The sequence below is a fragment of the Pleurodeles waltl genome, chromosome 5 (assembly GCF_031143425.1).
Source record: "Pleurodeles waltl isolate 20211129_DDA chromosome 5, aPleWal1.hap1.20221129, whole genome shotgun sequence".
Lineage (NCBI taxonomy): Eukaryota > Metazoa > Chordata > Amphibia > Caudata > Salamandridae > Pleurodeles > Pleurodeles waltl.
Window position 1 is genome coordinate 1,601,932,680 of NC_090444.1, and position 22,077 is coordinate 1,601,954,756.

The following is a 22,077-nucleotide window of genomic DNA, read 5'->3' on the forward strand; positions in this document are numbered from 1 at the left end:
TCCTCCAAGACAGAAGCCCTGTGCACCTCAAATGTAGCAGCAACCAAGGCTGGTTGACTCCTGCTCCGAGGGATCTTCAGGCACCAAGTAGCCTGGCCCCCAGAACTCTACCTCTGCAAGGACAATCTCCTCTCTGCTGCTCCAGTGACGTAGGACTTCTTTTCAGGTGTGCTGCCTGGATCTCACTGCAACTTACTGTGCCTGCTGCCAGTGGGTTGCTCTCGGGGGCTCAGACTGCTCTGCTGGCTTTCATGTCTTCTCAGGGTCAGCCCAAGCTCCCCTCAAATGGTCAAGTCTCCAGGACCTTGCTGGTCCACTTCAGTTCAACAAATCTCCAACAGCTCCAGTTGCACTTGATTGTGCTTGTTGGTGGCCCTCCTGACCACTGACCCGTCGTCAAACTAGAGACCAGCGAAGGAGAGCTCCTAGGTGACTTCAGGGAGTCCTCTGCAGCTCCTGGACTCTGCAGCTGGACTTCATCCACCACTGTCGTCCTGGATCTTCACCCACAGAGGGGTGGGCATTTCCTCCTGCCCCACCTGGACACTCCTGCATGGACTGGACGGTCTCCTTTTGTAGTTCCTCTTCATCCAGAATCCACAGCTGGGTTCCACCGGCCTTGCCCTGCTCTTGTAATATTTAATTTACGAGTCCCCATGTTAGCCTATGGGACGACCACGTAACTTACCTGAGCTCTCAAGGTTGCTGGAGGTCTCATAGATACTTACCTCTTGGGGTTCCACTCTCTCCCAGCCCTTGGCTAACTACTCCATATCCTCTGGTGGAGGACCCATTCTTGCATTCTACCTTTTTACTATATGGTTTTGCCCCGCTATAGAGCCCTTGCTATTTTATACTATTCCCTAATACTTATGTGTATATTTTGTGTGCACTTACCTCCAGACGGGGGTTTGGCTATAGTAATCTTGCTTGGTGTTCCTGTAATAAAGTACCTTTATTTTTTTCAACACTGTGTGGTTCCTTTTATGTGTGATAAGTTAGTGTGACTACTGTGGTATTCCAAGTGCTTCACACTCCTTGTAGCTATGTTGTAGCTGCTCGCCACAGCTACTACTCCAGATTAGTGGCTATCTAGACACTAATACTATCTAACAAGGGTTGCATGGATCCAGTACAAGGTGAAACACCATAGGTGTCCACCACACACTGGGCCAGCCTCCTACACTTATACACAGAACTATGAAAGATTGTTTAAATTTTAAAAATTGATCGCATTTTCACAGGATTATATTTCAACCCCAGGCTATGTACTTTAAGACAAAGTACAGCAGAGGCATAAAGCACTGATGATTGATTTTAAATAAAACTCCAGCAATGTTGAGTTACATAAAAAGTAAGGAATTTGTCTGTCAAAAATACTTTATTTTTGAATTGACAAAATCTGGTCGACCTTTGATAAAGAACAAACTTGATTTTAAAACAGGTTAAAGTAACAGCCCAGGAAACATTCAAAACACGTGTGTAAACAAGGAATAAAAAAACAAACTAAACATAAACCTTTCCCCCCAGATGTTAGGATGAAAAGCAAAAACTGTAGTCGTTGTCCATAGTGGAACTTGTCATGTCCAAACTGATCCGTTATGTAGAATACAATCAAATTCACTGTTACGATAATTCACAGAATTTTTCAGTGTGTTCTTGAGAGGCACACAGTTCGTTGTTAGCCATGCAAAATCCACTCAAAGAATGCTGCATTTAAAAAGGCCACCGATGAAATCCTTTTGCTAGGCAGAACATTTTGTCCCACTTCTGCAATTTCTCCCAAGAAAATAACAATTCCCAAGTTTGCGCAGTGATTTCACAGTTCATCTTTGTCAAAGTCATCAAGATCCACATCACTGAGATCAATTTCTTCTTCAGCCGGTAACTGTGAAAGGTAAAGTGCATTTGTTTAACACAGTAAAGAATTTATCCTGACAACTTCCTCAAAATATTCAAAACAAATGACATGCTGTCAACAACAAAAAAAGAGCCTCCACAAGACTAACTGTCAGCCTGGGACAGACGTAACGACTACAAACAATAATAAAATCCATTGTTATATTACTTAAATATTTTACAAAATATATATATATACATATATTATTACTATTACTGCCTTACTGTAGTATCTGATGGTCACAAGAAATAAATAAGTCAAATTCCTAGACACAGCTCTTGTACGTTTACTAGACAGTGACTGCTTACAAACTTTGGCAGTCAAGCCACAAGTTACGAAACCAGACAATGTGGAACTGCTAAAAAATGTACTAGTGAGGAGCAGAGTCCGATCGGGAAAGAGCAAATACATCACGAAGTACACAGTCATACGTTGAGCAACACGCATGCATTGAATCATACAGATTCCAATTTCTGTAAACAATGCAACTTCTAGTTTTAACTAATGCTTAAGTTTGAATGCACATAACTTGACAGGTGCCCATGTGGGCTTACCCCAACAAGAGAAATAAATATAAACGTCCTCACTAAATGTATCAAATAGTTTTAGTACAGACGTCCCTTGAAAACATTTAGCCTTAATAGCAGCCATGCATCTTGTGTGTATTCTAAAGTTAATAAAATTGGAGTAACTGAATTAGATCACTATTAGCACTTTATTAAGGCCACCATAAAAGAGCAACCGTTTTAAGCAGAAACACAGAGAAAATACTAGATCAATTATCACAGCACGGTTGTTGTAACAATGGGTTTCTAAACATCTCTTTTTCGGAATCCGGGGAAACCAAAAACAGAAAAAAGTCTAATTTACAATGGTGTAGTCTGGTTGGTGGGGTTGGAGCTGGAACAAACAAGGGAAGCATCTGACAGACAGAAATAGTCCCCTATGCTTTGCAATGCAATAACTTCATTGGAGGATACACCTAAACAGCCAACATTATGAGAGGTGACTGAAATACTTCTCTAGGGTGAACAAAGAAATGATTTTCAAAATCGCAAGCCAATGGCTCAAGTAGGCTATCCCTAATAGGCAACAGTTTAAGAGAGTGGAAATAGCCCCTTATGTTTTGCAATGTATGAACTCCAATGGAGGATAGACCTAAATGGACTACATTATTAGGGTATTAGGACTGGCTCAAGTAGGCTATCCCTAAAGGGAAATAATGTAAGAGAGTGGATTTCAAGTGCTCTCTATGAATATTGTAAAGGCGTCATGGCAAAGATGGTGACTGCAACGGAGGTACCTCAGTGACCTCCGTGACTGGCCTCACTCTCATCCTGTACAAATCCTCCCCTTCAGCCACCATCACCCAGTTAGGGTGACCACACACAACCCTGCAGCCGTGACCTGTCAAGTGTGCAGCCCAATGACGTAGAACTGCCGCAAACCAAAGCCGCGCTTCAGCAAAGATGATGCCTGTGGCATGACACTGTGGACCGCTGCTTGGGGCTTACAAGTCGGCTGCCGCGGGATCTTTAGGACCTGCATATATTTCAGGAGGACAGTGTAGGAAAGTACCCTCTTTTTGGCATAGTTACCCCCACTTTTTGCCTGCTGTCTGTTTTCACTGGGATCCTGCTAACCAGGACCCCAGTGATTGTGCTCTCTCCCTCTAAATTAGGTTGCTTAGGACTTTGCACACCCCACAATTGTCATGCTGGTGCCCCAACTAAGTCCCTAGTATCTGTTACTTAGGTACCCAGGGCATTGGGGCACCAGGGGTCCCCCATTGGCTGAGGAATGTATTGTGCCACCCATTGGAGCCCATGCAAAATGTGTATGCACAGGTCTGCCATTGCAACTTGCGTGAAAAGGTGCATGCACCCTTTCACTATAGGTCACTGTAAGTAACCCCTATGTTAGGCCCTTCTAGCCCAGAGGGCAGGGTGCAAGTAGCTGTGTGTGAGGGCACACCTGCATGAGTAGAGGTGTCCATACAAACTCCAGCTCCAATACACTAGACTTCGTAAGTGGGGGGAAGCCATTTTATCCATGCACTGGACACAGGTCACTCACTACCTGTGTCGAGCTACATAATGGTAACTCCGAGCCTGGGCATGTTTGGTATCAAACATGTTGGAATCATACCCCTAATACTCTTGCCAGTATTGGTTGTATGATTCCATGCGCTCAGGGGGCTCCTTAGAGGATCTCCCAGCCTTGCTCCTAATAGTCTTCGGGGGTTTTCCGGGGAGCCCGCGGTGCTGCCACCAACAGATTTCTGCCCTCCTGCTGCATGACCAACTCAGACAGAGGAAGGCAGAACAAAGGATTTCCTGTGGAAGAGTTGGGGGCAACAACCTCTCCCCTTGGAAATAGGTGTTACATGGCTTGGGAGGGGTAGCCTTCCCAAGCCACTGGTGTGCTTTGAGGGGCACATTTGGTGCCCTCCTTACATAAACCAGTTTGCACCAGTCCAGGGACCCCCACCCAGCCGGTCCCTGCTCAGGCGCAAAACTAGACAACGGAAAGGGGAGTGAACACTAGGGGTGGTGCCCAGAGCTCCTCCAGGTGGCCACTTGATTATGCCATCTTGAATCCCAGGTGGGCAGAGGCCTCTGGGAGCATCTGAGTGGCCAGGCCTGGTAAGTGACGTCACAGCCCCCTCCTGATAGGTGGTCATTCTGCTGGACGACCAATCCCTCATCCAGGGCAATTTAGGGACTCCATCTTGGGTTGATACTCAGATTAGACGTGCAAGATTTCAGCAGGACTGCTCTGCATCGTTTACTTCACCTTCTGGCCGATGGGACTGCAACCGGACCCTATAGGAACTGGCAATCTGCAACTACAGCCACGGCTCTACTCTGCAACATTGTTATCTGCCGCTCCTTCTAGCAACTGCAACATTTTCCCGGGTGTGCATCCTCTAAGGGTGACAAGTCTTCAGCCTGCACAAGAAGTAAGAAGTAATCTCCCTTGGAGTGAGGTAGTCACTCCTCTGCTACCGCAGGCACCAACTCCAATGACGACTGGATGCATGGATCTCCTCTTCTGGAACCGCGTGGATCTCGCATCACAGGTGGCGGTTGGAGTGGACCCCTTGGTCTGCTCTACCAGCTGTCCAATTTGGGGGAGGGTAAGCCCTTGCCTCTCCTTGCAGGACAGTACCCCTGTGGACCCAAACTCTTGCAGCTACCAAGATTTGTTTGGTCCTCCTCCAAGGCATTCTCAGGCTCCATGTAGCCTCAGCCTTCAGCACTCCTTCCTGCAAAGCACAGTCTCCTGCCTGCTGCTCCAGCGGTCTCCTCTTCAGGTGTTTTGAGAGGGCCTCACTGCGACTCCTGTGCCTGCTCCCAGTGGGTTGCTTGTGGGGGCTGCCAACTCTTAGGACTCTCCCAGCTGCTGAGGGTCACCCCAGACTCCCCTCCTTGGGCCTTGCTGGTCCCCATCAGCCTTGTAAAACCTTCTTCTCAGACTCTTGCATTTGCCAAGGCTTGTTGGTGGTTTTCCAGCACCACTGACCATCTGCATCTCGACCCCTTGTCTCCCATCTAGAGGGTTGAGCTCGATGGGCCTATCCGACTAGAGGAGATTAAAGCAGCCATAGCACAAAAAGCCAGGAACACCACATCAGACACAGATGGACTCTATTGAGTATTTTGGTACCTACTCTGTGCAGCTCTCTAGACACCTACTGGAGGTCTTTATGGAGGCACACTTGCTGGGAGGTTACCACACTCAACGGCAGAGGCTCTCATTGTGATCCTTCCTAAACCTGGCCGTGATCCTTTGGATGTGTGGTCCTACCGCACATTATCTCTTCTCAACCTGGATTGCAAATTGCTGGGTACAGTCCTGGTCAAAAGACTGCTTCCTTTAAGGAGTACAATGAATCTTCCTGACCAATCATGTTTTATACCTGGCAGGAGCACCTTCCTCAATATGAGACGGCTGCGGAGGTTGTTATATGCAACACCCATATTTACAAGACCGGAGACAGGGTAGCTGTGTCCCTCGATATAGAGAAGGCCTTTTGGGTCTACTTGCTCTCCACATTACAATACAGGTTTCGGACCCCAATTCCTGGGATGGGTGCGTACACTGTAGTCCAATCCCACTGCCAAGGTAAAAAAGGTCACAACCCAACAGCTTCTCCAATCAACAAGGCACCCGCCAAGGATGCCCACTTTCGCCCTTGTTCTTTGCTATAACGATGGAGTCAGTGGCCAGCCAACTGCTCCTTTGGGCACAGAATTGGGGGATTCCAGAGTTGGACGTTCACCATGTTTTATTCTTACATGTGGATGAGGTCTTGGTCCTTCTGCGCGAGATCAAGACCTCACTCTCGGCCCTCATGTGCTTGCTGGAGGACTTTGATCTGCTGTGCAAACTCCGGGTTATTTGTAATAAATCTGGTTTATCTTCATTGACTCCTGTGTCAGAACCTCGTAGAGACACTCCACTAGTGCATAGTTTTCCGTAGTGTTATGGAACCTTCAATTATCTGGGCATCCATGTCTAGCAATCTGATGCTGCCCTCAAGGGATGGTGGTGGCATAGATACAGCCTGGCGCTCTGTCTGCTGCTTCCTACTATTCTGGCGTTCTCACCCACTGTCTCCCTTGGGGGCAAATAGCAGTCACTAAAATGTTGAGCCTGGTCGGGCTATCTACTGCGTTGCGACCACTTTCAGAGGAGGGACTGGGTGCTCCCAACTTTGAATTGTATTAAGCGGCAGCCCAACTCCAATGCACAATGCATTAGTTGGATGACACCCTGAGCGGACGGCGGTCTGAAGTGTTCTGGGTGATAGTGGCTATGCTTGGTTTGCTGATGTGGATTGTTGAATAGCTTCTTTATCATGCTAGATGGTAGTGGCGTGCACATGCTGGCGCTGTTATGTTCGGGGCAGGGACCTCCACACTCCATACTCGCCTTCTATTCCGCTAAAGCAGATCCTGGGCATCCGAAGACTGATGTGGGGGGGGGTCATGATCTGTCACCCTGGCAAGAAGCGGGAAAATCGGTATGGTGGGTGGACCTCTTCCATGACGGAGTATTTATGACCTTCCAGGCCATTCAGGATGAATATGATATGGAAGCAGGCCACTTCCTGAATTGTGTCACTTGATGCATTGTTCTGACCACTTGGGGAGCTGGCGAGACCAAGCCCTCAGTATCACATACCAGACACACCCTTCTCACAGGGGGAACCACAGGTCGTGTCATCTCTATGCTATGCTCCACATTGCTCGCTGCTATGATAAGCGAGGTGGCAACGGCCAAGACTCTATGGGATGCTGCTCTGCTTCAACTGTTAACAGCCAAATTATGGGCGCAGGCACTACAAACCTTCAAAAGGGTATCCAGGAACCGCTGCTTCCAGTATATGCAATTTGATTACAAACACCACACTTATTTATCCCCACATCGTATCAAACGCATGTTTCCTGAATCGGATCCGGCGTGCCCCCAGTGCAGAACTTTTGGATACTAGCTTTTATCAAAATGGTACGGGACTGCCCCCCACTCCAGGTGGGAAGGACAGAAATTAGGACCACCACAGCAGAATTAGCGGGACACGCACTAATACCGACCCTGAATCCTGCATGTTGGGTCTCCATCCCCCAGCAAAAGGGGCCAAATAACTCCATCGCTTAACAGAACTGGCACTTGTTCTTTTTAGTGACAGATCGTCATGACCTGGAAAGCACCCACAGTGGCGGATACTCAACTGTGGACATGGACTATCCTACTATGGTCCCGGGCCAAAGCTAGCACACTACACATGCTGAGCTCTAAATCTCTGATCAAGTCGGGACTAGGACACCTACATCCTAAACCTGGAAGCTAAAGATCGCACTCGCCCAACGTGCGGAGCATCAGCTGCCCTTTTCTTAGCATCCCACCATACATCCACACCTACTTATCCAAACCCAGGCTGTCCTCCTACAAGTCTGTCTGAACATTTGTAATTGGATGAGGCCGACTAGTGCATCTGCTCGCTGCCTCAGAAGATTCTCTCCATCCTGCTATATATCTCGGCCCCAGGGGAGCCGACCCTATCTATCCCCTGTCCACCAGATTAAGGATTAGAGGCCAGGCACCACTCATCACACTAGAAAGAGTATTGCCTCTCCCAAAAGTGGACACCACACCGAAATAGACAGAGTACTGTTTGACTGTACTCCTTTCTTACGACTATGTTGCACTGGTGAAATTGCATTAGTGTATTACTCCTTGATCATAATGTACATTATTTTATTGAAGCATTGCAGAGGTTTCAAGTGTTAGGATCGTTTTTCTGCAAATAAAGAAAAAAGTGAATATTGTAAGCAATAGATCTAGTCACGCAACTATGCAGCCAATCAGGCCTAAATCAAAAAAAAAAATCTCTCAATAGTCACTGCGACAGAAAACGCCTGCCTACAGTATTTTGTGATACAACACCCTTATGCACACTTATTCAAAGCCAATTGGGCATGGGGAAACTTGTACAAAGGAAAAAGTTATATTTCAAACATGACAATTAATTCTATTTGGAACTGGAAAGTTAGCCACTTCACATGGTTTTACGGTGCATGGTGCTGCATGTGAAAAGTTCATCTCGGTCAGCTGGTCAGTGTCTTTTTTTTTTTTACAAGCAAAGTCAGTGTTCAGTGTGAGCACAAGGATTCTGTGGCTACTGCATGAATAAAGACGAAGCAGAGTCCTTCATGTTTTGTACATTCGAGGTCACTGCACTGAACAAGATGAAAACAAACAATACCCTCAATATGTGGATCAGTATTACATTTATTTACACTATAAATGTCTCTGAAACCAGAACTTTCAATGTTGAACCTGTCTAGCGTCCATCTTTTCAAGAACTGGCTCGACTGGAGAAGGACTGGTGGAAGAATGGCCTGATTCTCTGGATTCTACGGTTTTGTGCTTCGTTCACACCAATCCCAAAATGTTAAGCATTTATTTCAGTTGGAATTTCCAGCACAAGGTGCCTGCTAATCCTGCCTAGATGTTACTTCAACCACGTACTGCCATTATATCCCTCTTAAAGTCTGTCCTTCAGCTTTATTTTAGCACAGTTTTCCTATTTTCTCTTCCACATTATTGCTTCCTTTATTTCTCTCACGCAAAGTCTGATGATGTACAAGTTAAGTACTACCTCAAAGCATATCACAACCTTTAACTTGTAACATTGTCAGCACAGAGAGTAAATAAGACATAATAATTACATTAACAGTATACTTAGATTTTTGTGTACACAAGTACCTATGTGGAAAACAACATTCGCAATGAAAACCAGTAATACGTGAATGGAATCCTGTGATTCATACATTACCTCGCCATCTTTGCCATCCCAGGCCTCTACGGTGTTGATTTTAGGGATTGCCCCTCCGGCAACTGGTGCAGTAGATCCACGGCCAAAGGATAATTCCCTAAAATAAATTCAATGAGTCATCATTTTGCATGCACACTGCCAGAAAAATTGAGCTTCAAAGGCTAGTTGATCTTGTGAATAATATGCACAATAGCATTTTGTAGGACTGGCAAACACAAAAGGTCTGCTATCTTAGTAGAGGTGGAGGGCAGGGGAGGACTTCTGGGCATAAAAGTTGTCAATACTGTACTGGTTGTAATTAAGACTACTGTGTTTTTACTCTTTAGGCCACTTTTCCCTCTGAGCTGTGATCTTTGGGTGTCTCTGTAAATCTTATCCCCTGTGAAATTCTCACTCTGCCTCACTCATCCACCTGCCTCACTAAAAGATTAAAAAATCAATTGCTTAAGTTGAGAGGCGCAGCACAAACACCAAACATAACTAAAGCCCTAGCCACAACGTGCCCATTTAAGAAACGTGGAGTGAATGCAGAACAGTCAAAATTACGTCAAGAAGCATGTGCCATTGAAAAGCCATCAGTGCTTTCTTAGGTCCAACAACATGTTCACAGAGCAAGCAAATAATTAACTGAAAAGCAACCTAGGATGCAGGAGACTGCTAAACAGGGTGGGGGTGACTAGGAAGCCTACTTATCGGAAAAACATGATCAAGAGTTCATCTGAAGAAGCGATCTCATTCCACAAACAACCAAAGGCTCCCTACTGAGTTGAATGTGAGGTAATAGGAACATGGAAAGTGGTGTAAGTGAATCTGGAGAACACTAGTTGAAGATGATGGGAGGACCTGAAGGTCACAACTATGAAGAACTAGCTACTTACCTTCACTATAGTCATTTCTAATTGACACTATCTAACCGCATATTTCTCACTTTATGAATATCCCCAGTCTATTCTGGATGCAGAAAATTCAAGGCAGTGCTCCTACACGCCAGTGTCACCTCAATTCCAAGAAAAGAGCCACCTGTGAGCGCTACAAACTGCAATTAGAGGATCCACCACCAACATGGTTAACAAAAGGTAAATAACTTGTTCTACTGATGAATATGTCTAACTGCAGATGTGAGCAAATAACAAGGCAGTACTTTTCAAGTTAGTGGGCTTGTTGAATGACTTATACTAAAAACTCCTGCAAGACCAAGCAAACAAAATGCCCATCCTGATGGACTTGTTGAGGCAACAGTGTTTCGTGAATGTGTGCACCAATACCCATTTAGCTGCCTGACAAATATCCAAGACAGACAACCCCATGTGCCAAAGCAGTGGTAGCAGCCTTGGCCATTAAGGACTAAGCCTGCACACCTCCTGGGGGCATGTCTTAGCCAGTATGTAGCAGATCCTGATTGTTGGCTCTGTATATACTATCTCAAAGTGAGACAGTGTGCAGAGTCCAAGGGTTCCCCTTAGAGGTTGATAGTGGCAAAATTAGATAATACTAATGCTCTATTTTGTGGTAGTGTGGTTGAGCAGTAGGCTTATCAGAGGGTAATGTTAAGCATTTGTTGTACACACACAGCATTTGTTGTACACACACAGGCAATAAATGAAGAACACACACTCAAGGACTTAATTCCAGGCCAATAGTTTTTATATAGAAAAATATATTTTCGTAATTTATATTTTAGAACCACAAGTTCAAGATTTGAAGTAAATACATAAAATGCAAGGTACTCCACACAGGTAAGTTAGGAACTCTGAATTAGAGCAATATCATGTACAGTTTTTGTTAAAATGGCAATAAGCTATTTTAAAAGTAGACAGTGCAAAAATCAACAGTTGCTTCAGGAGGGTAGGTATTGGTTATATTGTGAGGTAAATAAGACACTTACAAGTCTCAGTTCCTGGGCATAGGCAGCCCACCGTTGAGGGTTCATGGCAACCCCAAAGTTACAACACCAGCAGCTCATGTGCAGAGGTCAAAGAGGTGCCCAAAACACATTGGCGTCTAAGGAGAACACGGGTGCTCCGGTTCCAGTCTGCCAGCAGTTAAGTACCTACGTCCTCGGGGGGGGTAGACCAGGGGTGTTTTGTAGAGCACTGGGGGGGGGGACGACGACGACAAGGAGGACACAAGCAGGCACACAAAACACACCCTCAGCAGCACAGGGGCGGCTGGGTGCAGTGTGCAAAGCAGGCGTCGGGTTTTGTATTAGAAAGAATGGAGGGACCCGGGGGTCACTCTAGCGGTGCAGGCAGGCACAGAGGGGGGGCTTCTCGGGTGCAGTGCTTGGTCCAGGCGTCGGGTCCCTTGTTACAGGCAGTCGCGGTCAGGGGGAGCCTCTGGATTCTCTCTACAAGTGTCGCTGTGGGGGTCCAAGGGGGTCGTCTCCGGCTACTCACAGGGTCGCAGTCGCCTGGGAGTCCTCCCTGTGGTGTTTGTTCTCTGGATCTCGCGCTGGGAGCGTCGGGTGCAGAGTGTGAAATCTCACACTTCCGGCAGGAAGAGTGAAGTCTTTGAAGATTGTAGAAAAGTTGCAAGAATGTTCCTGTTTGTTGAGCAGAGCCGCTGCTCACAGGTATTTCTAGGTCCTCTGGTTCAGGGCAGTCCTCTGAGGCTTCAGAGGTCGATGGTCCCTGTTGGATGCGTCGCTGTTGCAGTTTTTCGAGTCAGGAGACAGGCGGGTAGGGCTGGGGCCAAAGCAGTTGTCATCTTCTGTCGACTCAGCAGGCTTGCAGGTCAGCAGTCCTTCGTTAGTTCAGGTTGCAGGAATCTGATTTCCTGAGTTCTGGGTCACCCCTAAATACTAGATTTAGGGGGGGTGTTTAGGTCAGTAGCCAAATGGCTACTGTCCTGGAGGGTGGCTACACCCTCTGTGCCTCCTCCCTGACGGGAGGGGGGCACATGCCTAATCCTATTGGGGGAATCCTCCAAACTTAAAATGGAGGATTTCTTAAGGCAGGGGTCACCTCAGCTTAGGGCACCTTAGGGGCTGTCCTGACTGGTGGGTGACTCCTCCTTGTTTTTCTAATTATCTCCTCCAGCCTTGCCGCCAAAAGTGGGGGTAGTGGCCGGAGGTGCGGGCATCTCCACTAGCTGGGATGCCCTGTGGAGCAGTAACAAAAGGGGTGAGCCTTCGAGGCTCACCGTCAGGTGTTACAGTTCCTGCAGGGGGAGGTGAAAAGCACCTCCACCCAGTACAGGCTTTGTTCCTGCCCACAGAGTGACAAAGGCACTCTCCCCATGTGGCCAGCAACCCGTCTAGTTGTGGCAGGCTGGCAGATACTGGTCATCCCCACACTAGAAGTTGGATTGGTATTCAGGGGGCATCTCTAAAATTCCCTTTGGGTGCATTTTACAATAAATTCCACACTGGCATCAGTGTGCTTTTTTTGTGCTGAGAAGTTTGATGCCAAACTTCCCAGATTTCAGTGAAGCCATAATGGAACAGTGGAGTTTGTGTTTGACAAACTCCCAGACCATACACTCTTATGGCTCCCCTGCACTTACAATGTCTATGGTTTTGCTCAGACACTGTAGGGGCATAGAGCTCATACACATATGCCCTCACCTGTGGTATAGTGCACCCTGCCTTAGGGCTGTAAGGCCTGCCAGAGGGGTGACTTACCTATGCCACAGCAGTGGGATGTGGGCATGGCACCCTGAGGGGAGTGTCATGTCGACTTTTTCCCCACCAGCGCACACAAGCTGAGAGGCTGTGCATGTGCTGAGTGAGGGGTCCCCAGGAGGGCATAAGACATGCTGCAGCCCTTAGAGACCTTCCCTGGTACCAGGGGTACCATTTACAAGGGACTTATCTGAGTGCCAGGTCTGTGCCAATTGTGGAAGCAAAGGTACAGTTTAGGGAAAGAACACTGGTGCTGGGGCCTGGTTACCAGAGTTCCAGCACACTTTCAATCATAACTTGGCATCAGCAAAAGGCAAAGAGTCAGGGGGTAACCATGCCAAGGGGGCATTTCCTTACACAACCTCCCTCCCCCAAAACGAAAGAGGATGAGACTAACCTTTCCCAAGAGAGTCTTCATTTTCTAAGTGGAAGAACCTGGAAAGGCCATCAGCATTGGCATGGGCAGTCCCAGGTCTGTGTTCCACTACAAAGTCCATTCCCTGTAGGGATATGGACCACCTCAACAGTTTAGGGGTTTCTTTCATTTGCATTAGCCATCTGAGAGGTCTGTGGTCAGTTTGAACTATGAAGTGAGTACCAACAAGGTATGGTCTCAACTTCTTCAGGGACCAGACCATACCAAAGGCCTCCCTCTCAATGGCTCTCCAACACTGTTCCCTGGGGAGTAACCTCCTGCTAATAAAAGCATCAGGTTGGTCAAGGCCATCATCATTTGTTTGGGGCAGGACTGCTCCTGTCCCATGTTCAGAGGCATCTGTCTGCACAATGAACTGGTTAGAGTAATGTGGAGCTTTCAAAACTGGTGCTGTACACATTGCTTACTTCAGGGTGTCAAAGGCCTTTCAACAGTCCACGGTCCAGTTCACTTTCTTGGGCATTTTCTTGGAGGTAAGTTCTGTGAGGGGTGTCACTATTGATCCATAACACTTCACAAACCTCCTATAGTATCCAGTCAAGCCAAGGAATGCCCCGACTTGAGTCTGGGTTTTTGGAGCTACCTAGTCCAGAATACTCTGGATATTGGGTTGAAGCCAAAGGGCATCACAGTAAACTGGTAGTGCCCATCAGGTGTAGAGAATGCTGTTTTCTCTTTTGCTCCTGGTGCCATTTTTATTTGCCAGTACCCTGCTGTTAAGTCAAAGGTACTTAAGTATTTGGCAGCACCCAATTTGCCTAATAGCTCATCTGCCCTTGGAATGGGGTGAGCATCTGTCTTGGTGACAGAGTTAAGCCCTCTATAGTCCACACAACCTCATCTCTCTCTTGCCATCTTTTGTGTGAGGTTTGGGGACCAAGACCACTGGGCTACCCAGGGACTGTCAGAGTGCTCAATCACTCCCAACTCTAGTATCTTGTGGACTTCCACTGTGATGCTTTCCTTAACTTGGTCAGACTGTCTAAATATTTTTTTTTTAAAAACCATACTGTCTCCTGTGTCCACATCATGGGTACACAGGTGTGTCGGACCAGGGGTTAAAGAAAAGAGCTCAGCAAACTGCTGGAGGACTTGCCTGCAGTCAGCCTGCTGTTGGCCAGAGAGGGTGTCTGAATAGATCACTCCATCTACTGAGCCATCCTTAGGGTTAACGGAGAGGAGATCAGGGAGAGGTTCACTCTCAGCTTCCTGGTCCTCATCTGTAACCATTAACAGGTTTACATCTGCCCTATCATGGAAAAGGTTGAGGCGGTTAACATGGATCACCCTCTTGGGGTCCTGCTAGTGCCTAGGTCCACCAGGCAGGTGACCTGACTCTTCTTTTCTAGCACTGGGTAAGGGCCACTCCATTTGTCCTTAAGTGCCCTTGGAGCCACAGGTTCCAGAACCCAGACTTTCTGCCCTGGCTGAAACTCAACCACAGTCATACCACATCTTCTGGAGTTGTTGGTTGGCCTCAAGGTTTTTGCTTGCCTTTTCCATGTACTCTGCCATGCTTGAACGCAGGCCTAGTACACAGTCCACCACATCTTGTTTAGGTTCATGGAGAGCTCTCTCCCAGCCTTCTTTTACAAGAGCTAATGGTCCTCTAACAGGATGGCCAAACAGAAGTTCAAAGGAGGAAAACCCTACTCCCTTCTGAGGCACTTCTCTGTAGGTGAAAAGCAGGCATGGCAGGAGGACATCCCATGTCCTTTTGAGTTTTTCAGGGAGCCCCATGATCATGCCCTTCAATGTCTTGTTGAATCTCTCAACAAGGCCATTGGTTTGTGGATGGTATGGTGTGGTGAATTTGTAAGTCACCCCACACTCATTCCACATATGTTTCAGGTAAGCTGACATGAAGTTGGTGCCTCTGTCAGAAACCACCTCCTTAGGAAATCCCACTCTGGCAAAGATACCAATGAGTGCATTGGCTTCTGCAGGGGCAGTAGTGGACCTAAGGGGAATTGCTTCAGGGTACCTAGTAGCAAGATCCACTACTACTAGGATATTCTGGTTCCCTGATGCTGTGGGAGGTTCAAGTGGATCTACTATATTCACTCCCACTCTCTCAAAGGGGACCCCCACCACTGAAAGTGGAATGCGGGGGGCCTTTCGATGGCCACCTATCTTACCACTGGCTTGACAGGTGACACAGGAGGCACAAAACTCCTTTACCTTCTTGGACATATTGGGCCAATAGAAATGGTTGACTAACCTTTCCCATGTCTTGGTTTGTCCCAAATGCCCAGCAAAGGGAATGTCATGAGCTAAGGTCAGAATGAACTCCCTAAACTCCTGAGGCACTACCACTCTCCTAGTGGCACCAGGTTTGGGGTTTCTTGCCTCAGTGTAAAGGGGCCCATTTTCCCAATAGACCCTGTGTGTTCCACTGACATCTCCTATTTCGTGCTCAGCTGCGTGCTGTCTTAGGCCTTCAAGAGAGGGACAAGTTTCTTGCCCCTTACACAGCTGTTCCCTTGAGCGTCTTGCTGGGCCCAAGAGTTCAACCTGGTAAGGTCCCAGCTCCATGGACTCCGTTCCCTCAGGCAATAGAACATCTTCCTGGGAAGAGACGTTCTGTTTCTTTTGCTGAGTTGAAGCTGGTTCCCCAGTCTTCTTTCCTTTTCTCTTGGAAGGTTGGGCCATTATTCCAGACCCCAACACTTCTTTTTCACCCTGAGCCCTGCACTGTGCCCTTGTCTTGACACACACCAGTTCAGGGATACCCAGCATGGCTGCATGGGTTTTGAGTTCTACCTCAGCCCATGCGGAGGACTCCAGATCATTTCCAGGCAGACACTCTACTGGAATTGCAGAAGAGACTACCACCTGTTTGAGGCCAGTAACCCCTCCCCATTCTAAAGTTACCATTGCCATGGGATGGATTTTAGTCTGATTGTCATCGTTTGTGACTGGATATGTCTGTCTAGCCAGGTACTGTCCCGGGGAAACCAGTTTGTCTGTCACCATGGTGACACTGGCGCCTGAATCCCTCAGGGCTTCTACTCTAGTCCCATTGATCAAGAGCTGCTGCCTATATTTTTGCATGTTAGATGGCCAGGCAGCAAGTGTGGCTAGGTCCACCCCACCCTCAGAGACTAATGTAGCTTCAGTGTGAACCCTGATTTGCTCTGGGCACACTGTTGATCCCACCTGGAGAATGGCTATTCCAGTGTTAACTGGAGTAGTAGTTGTGGGACTTTTCTTGGGACAGGCCTTGTCTCCAGTTTGGTGTCCATGCTGAGGCTTTGGGGACCCCTTTCTTTTGGTCACCCCCTGTGGAAGTCTTGGTCCCCCTAGTCTTGACCCAATGGTCTGCCTTCCTTCCCAATTCTTGGGGAGAAATTGGACCTAGGTCTAGCAGATGCTGATGCAGTTTATCATTGAAACAATTACTTAAAAGATGTTCTTTCATAAACAAGTTATACAGCGCATCATAATCATTTACACCACTGCCATTTATCCAACCATCTAGTGTTTTGACTGAGAAGTCAACAAAATCAACCCAGGTCTGGCTCGAGCATTTTTGAGCCCCCCTGAACCTAATCCTGTACTCCTCAGTTGAGAATCCAAAGCCCTCAATCAGGGTAGCCTTCAGGAGGTCATAGGATTCTGCATCTTTTCCACAGAGTGTGAGGAGTCTAACCCTACACTTTCCAGTGAACATTTCCCAAAGGAGAACACTCTCAAATGCTGTGAACCACTTGGTAATATCATCACTTTCTTCATATTTTGTTACAATCCCTATGGGGATTTTTAGGATGTCAGTATTCTCTCTGACCCTATTTATGTTGCTGCCCTCATTGATGGGAGCTAAACCCACCTCTTGTCTTTCCCTCTCTATGGCTAGGAGCCGTCTCTCCAAAGCCAATCTTTTGGCTATCCTGGCTAACAGGAGGTCATCTTCATTGATTGAGGCTGCCCTCAATGCTTCCAGAGATACTGATCTCCCCTGTGGAGGAATCAGTTTCTCTATCACTTGTGGAGATAGGGTTTGAGGGACACTAGTCTCCCTAATTAGGACAGGTGGGAGGGAATCATCCTCCTGTTCATTAATTTCCTCCTCTGTAGGGTCATCCTCAGAGGGGTGGCCCTTTGCAAACTCTGCCAAAAGCTCCTGGAGCTTAACTTTGGTAGAGTTGGACCCAGTCCTTACATTTTTTAGCTTACAGAGAGTCCTTAACTCTGCCATCCCTAGATGCAGGTAAGGGGTGAGGTTGAGTTCCACCACCATCTCATCTGTGCTAGACATTATCACTCTAAAAGTTGGGATAACTTCTTAAGAATCTAAAAACTAATTCTAGAACATAAATCCAAACTTTTACAAACTTTTAAACTCTAAAAGAAATGCCAAAAGGGACTTACACAGGGCCCTAGCAGGACTTTTAAAAATTTAGAAAAAAATAGTTCAAATTGCAAAAATCAGTTTATAATGAAAATTTTTGGAATGTAGTCATGTGATCAGGTACTGGCTGAGTAGTCCAGCAAATGCAAAGTCTTAGATCCCACCGCTGATCCACCAATGTAGGAAGTTCGCTCTGTGTATACTATCTCAAAGTGGGAGATAGTGTGCACAAAGTCCAAGGGTTCCCCTTAGCGGTAAGAAGGATAGAGGCAAAATTAGATAATTCTAATGCTCTATTTTGTGGTAGTGTGGTCGAGCAGTAGGCTTATCAGAGGGTAGTGTTAAGCATTTGTTGTACACACACAGGCAATAAATGAAGAACACACACTTAAAGACTTAACTTCAGGCCGATAGTTTTTATATAGAAAAATATATTTTATTAATTTATTTTACCAAACCACAAGTTCAAGATTTGAAGTAAGTACATAAAATGCAAGGTACTCCACACAGGTAAGATAGGAACTTTGAATTAGAGCAATATCATGTACAGTTTTTGTTAAAATGGCAATAAGCCAGTAGTGCAAAAATCAACAGTTCCTCGAGGGGTTAAGTTTTGGTTATACTGGGAGGTAAGTAAGACACTTACAAGTCTCAGTTCCTGGGCATAGACACCCCACCGTTGGGGGTTCAAGGCAACCCCAAAGTTACCACACCAGCAGCTCAGAGCCGGTCAGGTGCAGAGGTCAAGGAGGTGCCCAAAACACATAGGTGCCTATGTAGAACAGGGGTGCTCCGGTTCCAGTCTGCCAGCAGTTAAGTACCCGCGTCCTCGGGGGACAGACCAGGGGGGTTTTGTAGAGCACGGGGTGGGGGGCGGGGGAGAGGAGCACAAGCAGGCACACAAAACACACCCTCAGCAGCACAGGGGCGGCCGTGATCAGTGTGCAAAGCAGGTGTTGGGTTTTGTATAGGAAACAATGAAGGGACCCGGGGGTCACTCTAGCGGTGCAGGCAGGCACAGGGGGCTAGGCAGAGGGTCGCCTGGGGGTCACTCCTGCACTGAGGTTCAGTTTCTTCTGGTCCTGGGGGCTGCGGGTGCAGTGCTTGGTCCAGGCGTCGGGTCCCTTGTTACAGGCAGTCGCGGTCAGGGGGAGCCTCTGGATTCTTTTTGCAGACGTAGCTGTGGAGGTCCAGGGGGTCGTCTCGGGCTACTCACGAGGTCCACTCCTCCATGTGGTGTTTGTTCTCTGGATCTCGAGCCAGGGGCATCAGGTGCAGAGTGTGAAGTCTCACGCTTCCGGCGCGAAGAGTGAGGTCTTTGAAGATTGTAGAAAAGTTGCAAGAATGTTGCTGTTTGTTGAGCAGAGCTGCTGCTCACTGGAGTTTCTTGGTCCTGGGGTTCAGGGCAGTCCTCTGAGGCTTCAGAGGTCGCTGGTCCCTGTTGGATGCGTCGCTGTTGCAGTTTTTCGAGTCACAAGACAGGCCGGAAGGGCTGGGGCCAAAGCAGTAGTCGTCTTCCGTCGTCTCTGCAGGCTTGCAGGTCAGCAGTCCTTCTTCGTTAGTTCAAGTTACAGGAATCTGATCTCCTGGGTTCTGGGTCGCCCCTAAATACTAGATTTAGGGGTGTGTTTAGGTCAGGAGGGCAGTAGCCAATAGCTACTGTCCTGGATGGTGGCTACACCCTCTTTGTGCCTCCTCCCTGAGGGAAGGGGGGGCACATCCCTAATCCTATTGGGGGAATCCCCCAAACTTAAGATGGAGGGTTTCTAAAGGCAGGGGTCACCTCAGCTCAGGGCACCTTAGGGGTTTTCTTGACTGGTGGGTGACTCCTCCTTGTTTTTCTAATTATCTCCTCCAGCCTTGCCGCCAAAAGTGGGGGCTGTGTCCGGAGGGGCGGGCATCTCCTCTAGCTGGGATGCCCTGTGGCGCTGTAACAAAAGGGATGAGCCTTTGAGGCTCCAGGTGTTACAGTTCCTGCAGGGGGAGGTGAGAAGCACCTCCAACCAGTACAGGCTTTGGTCCTGGCCACAGAGTGACAAAGGCTCTCTCCCCATGTGGCCAGCAAATCGTCTGGTTGTGGCAGGCTGGCAGAAACTGATCAGCCCCACACTAGAAGTCCGACTGGTATTCAGGGGACATCTCTAAAATGCCCTCTGGGTGCATTTTACAATAAATACCACACTGGCATCAGTGTGCATTTATTGTGCTGAGATGTTTGATACCAAACTTCCCAAATTTCAGTGTATGGAACTGTGGGGTTCGTGTTTGACAAACTCACAGACTCTTATGGCTACCCTGCACCAAGGTTTTGCCTAGACACTGTAGGGGCATAGTGCTCATGCACATATGCCCTCACCTGTGGTATAGTGCACCCTGCCTTAGGGCTGGAAGGCCTGCTAGAGGGGTGACTTACCTATGCCACAGGCAGTGTGAGATTGGCATGGCACTCTGAGGGGAGTGCCATGTCGACCGAGTCATTTTCTCCCCAGCACCACACACAAGCTGTGAGGCAGTGTGCATGTGCTGAGTGAAGGGTCCCCAGGGTGGCATAAGACATGCTGCAGCCCCTAGAGACCTTCCCTGGCATCAGGGCCCTTGGTACCAGGGGTACCATTTACAAGGGACTTATCTGAGTGCCAGGTCTGTGCCAATTGTGGAAGCAAAGGTACAGTCTAGGGAAAGGACACTGGTGCTGGGGCCTGGTTAGCAGGGTCCCAGCACACATTCAATCATAACTTGGCATAAGCAAAAGGTCAGGGGGTAACCATGCCAAGGAGGCATTTCCTTACAAGTGGGTAAATTATTTTTTTTAGCTTTAGCACAGAAGTTTGGATGCATTTAACAATCCATCTTTCAATGCCTGATTTAGAAATGGCTCTTCCTTTGCGAGGTTTGTTGATAGCAACAAAAAGCTGTTGCGTTTACCTAAATGATGTAGTCCTGTCATAAAACATGAGCACTCATTTTACGCCTAAAGTGTTTTGAACCCGTTCAGCAACTGAGTCAGGTTGGGAGAAAAGACAGGAAGTTCAATGGTTGGATTTAGGTGGAATGTGAGACCAGATTTGGGAGTGATGTAGGGTTTGTGCAGAGTATAACCCTATCCCTGTATATTTGGAAGAAGGGTTCTTCCAAGGTTAATGCCTGAAGCTCACTAACATATCAAAGTGAAGCAATAGAGACAAGAAAATCTATTTTCCAGGATAGAAACTGGATCAAATGGAGGACCCATAAGTCTCGTTAATACAACACTGAGATTCCATGTTGGAGCTGGTGGCACCCGAGGAGGAATAACTGTTAAGGCCTTCAATGAAGGCCTAACTGACTGGAAATCAGAAAAGAGAAATGTGGGGCACGTTCTGAAGATAAGCGGCTAATGTTGCTGGGTGTAGTCTTAAGGATGTGAAGGCTACACCAGAAGTTTGTAAGCGAAAGAGGTAGTAGACAATGTCTTGTACTTTGGCTGCTAATTAATACATTTGTTTGGAGTAGCAATAGTGAACAAACCTATTCTGTTTAGCAGCGCAAGAGGCACACGTAGTAGGACTGGGCATCTCTTTAAGAATGTCCATGCATTCTGGTGGGAGATCAAAGTATCCAAACTCTAGGACTTCAGGAGCCAGATCGCAAGGTTGAGACATGGGATCTGGGTGCCTGATTTCAGCATGGTTCTACCTGACAACCTGCAAGGTCCTGCCTGCTGGGGAGTGTCCGGTGCGGGACCATATAGATCGAGGAGAGTGGTGAACCATGTCTGTCGTGCCAGTGTGGGATCCACCAGGATCAGGGTGAGAGATGTCAGACTAAGTTTATGATCCACAAGTGGAAGCAGAGGAAGAGGAGGAAAAGTGTAAGCAAAATATCCCTGACCAACTCATCCACAGTGCATTGCCCTTGGATTGTTGGTGTGGGAAGTTTGGGCATTTGGGGTTTTCTGCTGTGGCGAGGACACCTATCTCTGGAGATCCCCAGTGCTAGAAGTATGGTGGAGGATTTGCAGGTGGAGTTCACACTTGTAGACTTGTTGCTGAGCCCTGCTGAGAAAGTTGTTGTCTACTCACAGCAAGAATTTTGGTAAGATCTGGATCTTGTGATGGAGAGCCCGTTTTCAAATGGTCTGAGCTAGGTGAGAGAGCAGAGGGTGATCTTGTGGCCCTTTTTTTCTGAAGGTAATACATGGCTATTATGTTGCTCGTCTTGATGATGACTACCTTGCCAATTAGGTGAGGAAAGAAAATTTTCAACACTAGGTGAACAGTTAGTAATTAAGTTATTTAAGTGTAGAGATCACTGATTGGAACTCCACTGACCTAGGACAATGAAATTCTGTGAAAGCACCCCCCCCCCCCCCCCCCCCCTCCAAATCCCATAAAGGAGGCATCCGTTGTTATGGTCCTCTGTGGAACTGGGTCTAGGATTAGCC

The 22,077-nt window shown here is 47.5% G+C and overlaps 1 protein-coding gene across 1 annotated transcript in view; it reads right to left on the reverse strand.

Annotated features, from left to right (window-relative positions):
• Positions 1-1,362: 1,362 nt before the first annotated feature.
• Positions 1,363-22,077, reverse strand: part of PDIA6 (protein disulfide isomerase family A member 6) — a 91,561-nt gene continuing 70,846 nt past the window's right edge. The window contains exons 12-13 of the mRNA XM_069235933.1: positions 9,246-9,342; positions 1,363-1,888 (exon numbers count right to left, since the gene is read on the reverse strand). Coding sequence (XP_069092034.1) covers positions 1,820-1,888; positions 9,246-9,342 — 166 coding nt within the window. The 3' untranslated portion in view covers positions 1,363-1,819. The remainder of the gene's footprint in view (positions 1,889-9,245; positions 9,343-22,077) is intronic.